Source organism: Panthera tigris, chromosome A1, assembly GCF_018350195.1.
Source record: "Panthera tigris isolate Pti1 chromosome A1, P.tigris_Pti1_mat1.1, whole genome shotgun sequence".
NCBI classification, from domain to species: Eukaryota; Metazoa; Chordata; class Mammalia; order Carnivora; family Felidae; genus Panthera; species Panthera tigris.
Window position 1 is genome coordinate 109,210,191 of NC_056660.1, and position 10,418 is coordinate 109,220,608.

General features: G+C 45.7%; 2 protein-coding genes across 8 annotated transcripts; one reads left to right on the forward strand and one right to left on the reverse strand.

Moving 5' to 3' along the window:
* Positions 1 to 2,179: 2,179 nt before the first annotated feature.
* GDF9 (growth differentiation factor 9) lies at positions 2,180 to 7,785 on the reverse strand. Of its 7 annotated transcripts, none has more exons than XM_042983781.1 (3): positions 7,629 to 7,785; positions 5,129 to 5,324; positions 2,180 to 3,472 (listed from the first exon to the last, which is right to left on the reverse strand). In XM_042983781.1, exons 2-3 carry the CDS (start codon positions 5,259 to 5,261, stop codon positions 2,508 to 2,510), a joined length of 1,098 nt encoding a protein of 365 aa, XP_042839715.1. In that variant the 5' UTR covers positions 5,262 to 5,324; positions 7,629 to 7,785; the 3' UTR covers positions 2,180 to 2,507. The 7 variants fall into 7 exon arrangements, with proteins under 7 accessions (XP_042839715.1, XP_042839706.1, XP_015395562.1 ...); XM_042983772.1 differs by having other exon boundaries at positions 7,517 to 7,785; XM_015540076.2 differs by having other exon boundaries at positions 7,490 to 7,785.
* Positions 7,786 to 7,839: 54 nt separating this feature from the next.
* Positions 7,840 to 9,136, forward strand: LOC102961512 (cytochrome b-c1 complex subunit 8). Its single transcript, XM_007087759.2, has 3 exons — positions 7,840 to 7,948; positions 8,095 to 8,262; positions 8,938 to 9,136. Exons 2-3 carry the CDS (start codon positions 8,109 to 8,111, stop codon positions 9,030 to 9,032), a joined length of 249 nt encoding a protein of 82 aa, XP_007087821.1. The 5' UTR covers positions 7,840 to 7,948; positions 8,095 to 8,108; the 3' UTR covers positions 9,033 to 9,136.
* Positions 9,137 to 10,418: the final 1,282 nt, after the last annotated feature.

Sequence of the window (10,418 nt, forward strand, 5' to 3'; positions counted from 1 at the left end):
CCCCCAGTGAGCCAGCCAAGTGCCCCAGTAAAGCCAACTTTAGAACTCACCTACCATGACCAACTTTTTCTCTGCTCCTAATTTTGGCACTGAGTCTTATACTTAACTTCTATCAGAATGACCTCTTTTCTAAACCTTCAGAATGCAGACCACATCCATACTCAATCACAGAACTAGGAAAAATAACTCAAGTTTATACGAATACTTTTGATACAAATTTCATATGGTTCATTTTAAAACAGTCGTCTTTTAGGGAGACTTACCTTCCAGTAAGTGCAGTTGCACATTCCCCGCATTACTCGGGCCCTTTCTGGGCCAGTTATTTTTTTTACTGCCAACGACAGAAGATGATACAAAACCCTTGAAACACCATGTATCTCTTAGGCTGGCAGCCTCATTTACAAAAGAATAATGACTTCAAGTTAGACAAGATGGCAAAGTTATTTGGAAACTTGGCAATTTAAACTCCCTTTTCAGTTTTTTTTTTTTTTAAGTATTTTTGAGAGAGAGACAGAGAAGGAGTGGGGGAGGGGCAAAGGGAGGGGAAGACACAGAATCTGATGCAGACTCCAGGCTCTGAGCTGTCAGCACAGAGCCCCATGCAGGGCTGGAACCCACCAAACTGGAGATCATGACCTGAGGTGAAGTCGGACACCCAACCAATGGAGCTACCCAGATACCCCCAGTCTGCTTCTTAAAAAAAGTTTTCGTTGGGGCGCCTGGGTGGCGCCGTCGGTTGAGCGTCCGACTTCAGCCAGGTCACGATCTCACGGTCCGTGAGTTCGAGCCCCGCGTCAGGCTCTGGGCTGATGGCTCGGAGCCTGGAGACTGTTTCCGATTCTGTGTCTCCCTCTCTCTCTGCCCCTCCCCCGTTCATGCTCTGTCTCTCTCTGTCCCAAAAATAAATAAAAAACGTTGAAAAAAAAAAAAAAAAGTTTTCGTTAAACATTTTTAAAAAATATTACTCAGATCAAGAAATCTTGAGCAAGTAGGAGCATTTATGTATGTGCAGGCTTGCGAGATGAATGCAATAGCACACCAAGAAAAAAAATGTAACCGTTCCATTCCCAATCACATCAAGAATACCTACAGTCTAACCTTAGGGGTGCCCGAGTGGCTGAATCGGTTAAGGGACTGACTTCAGCTCAGATCATGATCTCACAGTTCATAAGTTCAAGCCATACATCGGGCTCTCTGCTGTCACTGCAAAGCCTGTTTCAGATGCTCTGTCCCCCTCCCACTCTCACTTGCTCTCTCAATATGTAAATAAGTAAAACAGAAAAGAATTTAAACGTAACAAGTTCAAAACTTACACTCTCCCAAGTACAGAAAGACCTAAATCAAAGCAAATGCCCCCATTGCTCATGGATTACAAGACTTAACATTACTAAGAGGTCAATACTCCTCAAACTTATCTACAGATTCAATACAATCCCCATCAAAACCTCAGCTGGCTTCCTTAGAGGCTAAGCACTAATCACTAAGAAAAGATCATCTCTACGAATGAGAATACATCCTGCATTTAGGATTTACTTTGGTTGGTAGACTAGGGGGGTTAGAAATGCTGCAACAGAAATCACTCCAGCAGCCCTAACTATGGATCTCCAGGGTTCCCTCAAGGTAGATTTATTGAAAACCCACATGTAAGCCGTCATATCCAAACAAGGCTTGCTCTGTAATGTAACCTAATCACTGCCAGGTGAGTTTAGTGGCAAAGGTCCCAAATCCACCTGGAAAAAATTTGTGGGGGTGGAGTGATGAGAGCTGAGGGAAATCTGCAAAACCAAGCTCAGAGCAAAAAGGAAAAAAACACTCCTTGACTTCATTCCATAAGGTCAGAGATTTTAAATATGTAAGGAAAGAAATAGTTAAAAATCTTTACATTTTCTCATAAAAATCTGCAAGGCAATTTCCTTTCAACAAATTGGGCAAATCTTATCTTGAGGTGAACCACCCCATTTATATGCCTGCTAATGAGCTGAATTACATATTGCGCATCCATCACACTAATCCAACAGTCATGGGTTACATGCTTACTCTCTAGTCCCAGTAAGGTAAGCTAGCCTCTTACTCTGAAAAAGATAAAAAGTTAAGATTAGCTTGTAGATACACTTCTCTCTCCCCAAGAGCCATTTAAAATCAATCCTTAAAAAAAAAAGAAAAAAGCAAACACAGAAAATTATGCCACTGAGAGGGATTTATTCTTCCATTAACTACAACTACTGCACTCTGATACCAATGTCAAGAAAAAAAAAAATTATTCACGGGAAAGAAATTTAGGGCCCTCCAAAATAATTACAGTTCATTTACACCCGGAAATTAAACAGGAAGATGTTACCACTTTCCATGGATAGATGCCACAGAATGTGCTCATCTACACAGGCTCCCCCTTATACAAGACATACTACATTGAGATTTGACACATGGAACTTTCTCCTGAAGGCACAGAGAGGTGCACGGCATTTCTTTGCCGAAGAGGCTCCATGTTTTAGTTTAGAGAACCAGTATCAACGACAGGTGCACTTAGTGGCTATCATATCTTCATATTCTTTGTAAGCGATTGAGCCATCTGGCTCAATGGTCAGAACACTGAGAGGACTGTATTTGGCAGGCACACAGGAGGGTCTTGGCACTGAGGAGTCAAGCTTCTCATGGATGATATTCTGCACCATGGTGTGAACTGGCGAGCCATACCGATGTCCAAGTGCCCTTGGACAGTCCCCTTTACAGTATCGAGGGTTGTATCTGTGCGGGGCCACGATCCAGCTGTCCCACTTCAGCTGACTAAAACTAAGTCTAAAGTCATGGAGCTCACACTCGTTTTGGGGAAAAAGAAACTGTTTGAAGTATTCGCTCAGATTGAAAGAAGCTGGAACCAGAGGCTTCTGAGGTTCCAAGCCGATAGTCTCCTGACCTCTCCGATGACGGGAAGGTCGTACAGCCTCAGCTGACTCTTCTTCCTGGGGACAGGCAGACAGCCCTCTCTTCTGGCCAGCACCTTGGGAAGGCCTCCTTTTATAGTGAAGGGAATACCACCTGTGATGAGCCTGGGCACTCGTGTCGTTCAGATATAAAAGCAGTGAGGGGGGCACCAGAAGAGTCACGTTAAAGGGACTGTCATGTGCTGAAGGGCGCTGCAGCTGGGCTTTCACACAGGTCAAATTTACAGACATGTGAATGTTTCTTTGGTTGGAGGCCACTAGAGGCTGAAGAGGAGCAGTCACATCCACCTCAATCCATCTGTATTTCTTTCTAAATTCAAACTGGGAGTCAAAGGTAAATGAGGACGGAGTTCTATGGGGGTTCCCACTAGAAGACTCGGGCTCCTTCACCACCAGGTTGCACACACATTTCACAGCAGAAGAAAAAGAAATGGAGTTGCTGAAAGTAAATAGCAAGACTGACTTGATGAAGTGTTCAACGGCAGTAACACGATCCAGGTGAAATAGCAGGTCCACGGATGGTACGGCTCCTGAGAAGAAAAACAACCCACGAATTGTGCTTGAATACAAAAACGAAATAGCAAGTCAAATCACAGCATTAATACTTGAGCATAGTGCTTTCTCCCTTCTCTTCCTCTCTATATCCAGCCTCAACAAGTGAGGGAGGGGGGGTTACATAGAAAATGCGGGTGAGAGCTTTCTTCCATAACTAACTGCCAGCAACTACAGGCAAGTATTTTATCATCACAAAATCAGAACAGCTTTGGTGGTGAATAAAAACAACTATCGCTCCGTTTCACAACCTCAATCATTTGCTCCAAACATACAGAAGCTAATAAATATTTTTCTCTTGGCAAGTGCCTGGGAGAAAGCGGTCATAAAAACACCAAGCTTCCTAAGGGATACAGGAGTACTGATGCATAGGGGCACTTGTACCCCAATGTTTATAGCAGCACTCTCAACAATAGCCAAATTATGGAAAGAGCCTAAATGTCCATCAAATGATGAATAGATAAAAAATTGTGGTTTATATACACAGTGGAGTACTACGTGGCTATGAGAAAGAATGAAATATGGCCCTTTGTAGCAACGTGGATGGAACTGGAGAGTGTGATGCTAACTGAAATAAGCCATACAGAGAAAGACAGATACCATATGGTTTCACTCTTATGTGGATCCTGAGAAACTTAACAGAAACCCATGGGGGAGGGGAAGGAAAAAAAAAAAAAAAAAGAGGTTAGAGTGGGAGAGAGCCAAAGCATAAGGGACCCTTAAAAACTGAGAACAAACTGAGGGTTGATGGGGGTGGAAGGGAGGGGAGGGTGGGTGATGGGTATTGAGGAGGGCACCTTTTGGGATGAGCACTGCGTGTTGTATGGAAACCAATTTGACAATAAACTTCATATATTGAAAAAAAAAAAAAAAAAACCAACCTTGCTAAGAAGACTTTCTAAGCCCAATGAACAGGGTCAATGAAGAAAATTTAATCGTGTAATTCGAACACTTGAGATTGATAATCGAGGCTCTAAAAGCACTATAATAAGACATCAAGGAAGAAGAAAAGATTTTAAACAGCCCCACCTAACTTGTTGGGTCAGCACAGTTTTGGTCATGAGGTAATGAATTTAGGTTTTTGTTTTTTGATTTTTTTTTTAAAAGCACTTCTTTTTCACACACAATACCAAGGTGCTGAGTCAGACTGTTGACTAACACTTTGTTGTGAGGACCTACTGTTCCAAATGGGGACTCCAGCTTTCCTCTCACAGCAACAAACAAGGGGAAAACATCCCAGTCAATGCAGTAAATAGCTAGGGGATATTTTAGACACATTTCCAGGTTAGCAGTGGTAAAAGGGGAAGAACAAAGAGAGGTCAAGACACCGGGTTTCCAGTCTTGACTTTGTGACCTTGGACAAGATGCTGAGTTCCAGCCAAACACTCCTCAGTCTTTAGAGCTATTAAGTCCCCTCTAACTCTACCCTATCTATCCTAGGAGACTCGCCACCCCTTAATCCATGAAGATATTAAAACCATAAGATCAAGTACCACATTTCCTTGATTTCGGTTATCGAATATTACGCAAAGTAAACTGCATTTCAAGGAACAAACCCAATCTGTTTCTTTAACCGAAACGCAAACTAATTTATCATCTTTCCACCACCCATTCACCACTCCACTCCTACATACCTGTCACCTGGTCCCCAGGAGCCTGCTTGTGCTGGGCATAGGATGTGAAGAGCCGAACAGTGTTGTAGAGAGGACTTCTGTTGGATTTAGGGATCCCCTCCTTGGTAGCAAAGGACTTATAGAGTCTCTTCATGTAACGCAAAGCTCTGGAGTCTGGCTGCAGCCTAGGGGCGTCACCTTGCCCATTATACAGAACCTCGAAGAGAGGAGGAAGAAAGCCCAATCTGTCTTTTTCATCTAGAGGCTGCACCAAGGACCAAGGTTCAGCCTTAGATTCCCATTCAGCACCCGCTGCAATCTGAACTTCTCCTGTAGAAGCCCGAGAACAAAGGCTAATAGGAAAACACAGCCAGGAAAAGCAGAAAAACCAAAGGAAAAAGTTGCTGAGAAGCGCCATGGCCTGGAAGAACTAGCAAGGAATACACTTCCCCATACCAGTCTTCTTCCTAAAAGCCAAGAAGAGCTTAGGTTGGTCTCTTAAATAAATTTTAGGTGTGTGGGTGGGCCAGGGTCAATTCTGTAATCAGACCTCAAGGATGGGTACCTGAAGATAATTCTTATCAGCTGTGAATCAAACATCTGATAACATCCTATCTATCCAATTTGTGCTCATTAGATACTGATGTATCTGGTGATTTAGCTTTCCTCTCCCTTTTGTTCTGGCATTCATTTAAAACCTCTTAAGTTAGCATTGCATAGGTAGACTACCTATGCAAGCTGAAAGGCCAACAAAAATTGAGAAATGACCTTAAAACCCCCCCTTAAAAATTTTTAACTTTTTTTTAATGTTTATTTTTGAGGGAGAGAGAGAGAGAAAGAGAAAGAGAGGGAGCGGGGGAGGGGCAGAGAGCGACGGAGACAGAAGATCCAGAGCAGGCTCTGCGTTGAGAGCGTGGAGCAGCAGGGCCTAAACCCACGAACCACGAGATTGTGAACTGAGTGGAAATCCCACGCTTAACCGGCTGAACCACACAGGCACCCCCAAACCATCCCTTTTTTGAGATTACGATTCTTAAAATGTTCCCTAGGTATTGCTGAAACTTCCAAAGCATGGAAAAAAGCGAATTATTCATGATGATACGAAAACCTGTTGGTATTCAATTTATGGTATTGGGTTCACTCTTGCTCTTCCTTCACTCTCATCACCTCTCTGGCTCCCAGGTGCTTAGAATAATTACTTACTGCATGTGGATTTGGAGAGAAAAAAATCACAATTGGCATGGAAATCCCAGAGAACAGAGAACTATTGGATGGCCCAATTCTCTTAGGGAATTTCGTATAGAATATGTACTTGGAATGCTGCAATATGCTTTAAAATGGACATCACCTTTAACCTTGACTCATTAAAAAAATTTTTTTAATGCTTATTTATTTTTGAGACAGAGCATGAGCAGGGGAGGGGCAGAGAGAGACGGAGACACAGAATCCAAAGCGGGCTCCAGGCTCTGAGCTATCAGCACAGAGCCCATTGTGGGGCTCCAACTCACGAAGAACAATCGTGAGATCATGACCTGAGCTGAAGTCAGCCACTTAACCGACTGAGCCACCCAGGCGCCCCAGACCTTGACTAATTTTAGAATATAATACCTTGATTCTTTACTTTCATCTACATATTCATCTGTACCTATGTAGATTGAAAGGTTTAGAGATGTTTGCAGGCTGTTTTTTGTTACTCAAATGCTGGTAGAATTTGCGAGGTGTTTTTGTTCTTGTTATGTAAGTACTTAGGTTCTTGCCTTGGAGCTGAGACTAGGTGAGAGATGATGTTTTAGAGAAATGGGACGAAGGTGCACCACAAGAGGCTGAAACGAATGCATATCCAGCGCCACCCATGAGATCACACTGGAAGGAAATCAACCCACACTCCTGGTATAAGATAGAGAACCAGTCTGTGCAGCACCTAGGTTGATGAAACTGTTCCAAATTTTATGTCTCCAAATTTTAAGTTCATTGCCTATGCCAAGCCTTCCCGGCCCATGACTGGTAAGCAGGGTCACATAAAACACACCTAAACTGTTGAATGACAGCTTACTTCTACTACACACACGGCTGGCAATTCCATGAACTAAACATGTACAAGACGCCCTGCATCCCGCCTTAGCGCTTCCGGAGGGAAGCTGGTGGCTGCGGGGGTGGCCTCTGTCCTCCTACCGCCACCAACAGCCGGTTATCAACGGCTTGCCCACTTCTTGAAGACTCCTGGGGCGCGACCTGAGGAAACGTGTTTATTCTACCCAGGGAAAGTCTACACCCCGCCAGTACATTCTATGACCGCGGCAGCCGAGAAAAGCCCCGGATGCAAGCCCCTGGTACTGATTCTGATACTGATTCTCGTCACCGATGGTCTGAAAAGAACCGAACCCCTTTAGCGGCCGGACCAGAGCGCACAAAGTCACGTAGGGAGGCCCCACCGCGGGCGTCAGGGCGCCCTCCACAGGCGCAGGACACATAGGTCCTCGGCGGGAGCGCCTTTGACGCCGGCTGGCCCCTTTCTCTCCACCTCAGTTCCCCTCGGCCCCGGCCGTCGCACGGAGAGGCAAGGGGCTGAGATAGTCGGCCGGATAGTCCACGGACCCCAAAGGCCGCCGCGGAGTCCGCAGCCGGCGCTTGGCCCAGCCAACCCACGGGGCCACCCGACCCGGGCACTCTTCTCCAGAAGGGGGAGCAACGGTGCCTCCCCCTGGAGACGGCAGGAAAATGGTATTCCCCGGAAGTGACTTCACGGCCTCCCGGAGCGGCTTCCAGTTAGCGGAAGTGACGGAAGGAGGCCGGTGGTTCCCGAGACTGTGGAGGGCGAGGTGACCCCCGCGCGGGAGTGAGGTCCGGTCGTGCGGTCGTGGTGGCCCCTGGGAGGGTGGAGGCGGCGCCTGGGCCGGGAAGGATGGGGAGCGCCGGGGAGGACCTCTTGGGTGGAAGCGGCGCGTCCGGAGACTGAGGCAAGCGCCTGTCGACCCTCGGTGTTGCAGGCGCCGTCACGACCATGGGCCGCGAGTTTGGGCATCTGACACGGATGCGGCATGTGATCACCTACAGCTTGTCACCCTTCGAGCAGCGCGCCTTCCCCCACTACTTCAGCAAGGGCATCCCCAACGTGCTGCGCCGCACGCGGGCGTGCATTCTTCGCGTCCTGCCGCGTGAGTGCCTTGGCCGGGTAGGGGGGCTGGACTTCCATCACACCCCAACAGCGGGTCCCTTCCGTGAGCACTGTCGGTAGGGCAGGCACTCCGCAACTTGGGATACGCCCGGTTTCTCACTGAGTGTTCCTGAAAGCCCTCGTGCTAGTATATCGTCCTGCTTATCTTAACCGATGAGTAAACTGAGTCACAGACGACTTAAACGACCCGTGCAAGGTCACCTGTGTGATTCCAGCGCCTCCCTCTGAGGTCATCTTTACCCACTAAGTAGCGAGGAACTGTTTGTGTTACATCCGCATCAGGTAGTGATGAAAATTAGCCCAACGTTGTGAATTTGCTAAAAACCACAGAAGTGTTCACTTACGTGTTTCTGTTACGTGCATCGTTATGTGCATAGTTTCTGTGAATTATCTTCATTATCTCATTAAAATATTTAAAATGTGCAACAGGAAAGAGAGAGGGGAGGTCTGGTGACAAATTTTCCTGGGCTGGCCCTTTATTTTGGTCGCCTGTAAAATGAGTGTGTGATATAACCTTCCTTCATCATCTGGTTTAAAAGTGGCTTCTTGGAAACTAGAGACAGGAGGGCAGAACCTGCAGTGAGTCAGAAAGGAAGACTGGGACCCCAGTGTCTTATATGGGTGCACTGCTTACTCTCGCTTTTGATTTTTAAAGCGTTTGTAGGGTTTTATCTTGTCTATACCTGGGGGACCCAGGAGTTTGAAAAATCCAAGAGGAAGAATCCCGCTGCTTATGAAAATGACAAATGAGCCACTCATCTGGATAATGGTTCCCTTCGTCTGAAAGCCCTTCTCTGGGAGAGGAGTCGACACTGTACTGTCTTGAAGACATAATAAACTTCTTATGGACTGCACCGTTGTCATTTTCCATTTCTGTGAGCAAGTCCTGGATGTGACTGCTAATATTCAAGTTCGTGAACTCCCCTTCCTGGCATGAGTCCTAAACAGTTTCTCTAGTGAGTTTGGTGAAGGATCTGAGCTCAGTGCTTGTTCTATAATCTACGAGAAAGTAGCTGCAGCTGTTCCTGCAGATCATTTGTGAACCGCGGGTTGCCAGGGGTCTGTTCCCGTAATAACAGTAAGATCTGGTCACTACTGTAATTACGGTGTGTCACATACTCAGCCCTTCACGTGCCTTTAAACCTCACACCTGCCTTTTTTTAAAATTATCATTATTGCACACATTTTGCAGATGAGGACACATGCACAATGAGAGTAAGTAATTTGACTAAATGACACAACCAATGATGGTAGAGTCTGACACTAATGCTTCTAAAGCCATGCTAGACTGCCTTTCCTCCTAAGACAGGCCTTCCTTAGCCAGAGGGGAAGTCAGCTATAAAAGCAGGGGTGAGATCACCACCTGGCCCCTAGAGCTGGTGTCAGCAAATTGCCTGTTCTTGTACCAGGCTGCTAATGGTTTTAATCACATATGGCCCAGAAAGCTTAAAATACTCTCTGGCCTTTTATTGAAAAGTTTACTCTTGTTCTAGAGCCTTTGAATTCTCTTTTTAGTAGAAAGGCCCTTTTCCCTTCACCAGGAGATGGTAGAGGTAGGTATGGGTAGTTTACATGCTTCTGGTTCCCTGCATTTCTAGAAACTTTCTCACTTCTTAGGACACTTCCTGCTGGTCCAGAGCAGCAACTTTCCCAGTGTAGTTCAGCTTCTGGCCCAGGCTGTATTTTTTCTCCTTTTTTTCTTTTTATTATTTTTAAAAAATGTTTATTTTAGAGCGAGACAGAGTGTGAGGGGGTAAGGAGAGAGAGAGAGGGAGACACCGAATCCAAAGCAAGCTCCAGCCTCTGAGCTGTCAGCACAGAGCCCAGTGCGGGGCTTGAAATCATAAACTGCGAGATCGTGACCTGAGCTAAAGTCGGATGTTTAACCAGCTGAGCCACTCAGTTGCCCCTCTTTTATTCTAACAATTATTCTTGCCTTTTAGGAACCAGAATTAAAATACTTAGAAACAAAAAACGCTAATAGAAATTGGATTGTGTGGCAGGATAAAGAACCTCTGAGTCTGGTGAACTGGGGCGCATACCCTTTAACCTGTGTTTCTTCACTGTATGATACAAGCAAGAAATCTGCATCCCTGAGCTTTGAACTTTTTGCCAGTAAGATAATGTGTTAATATA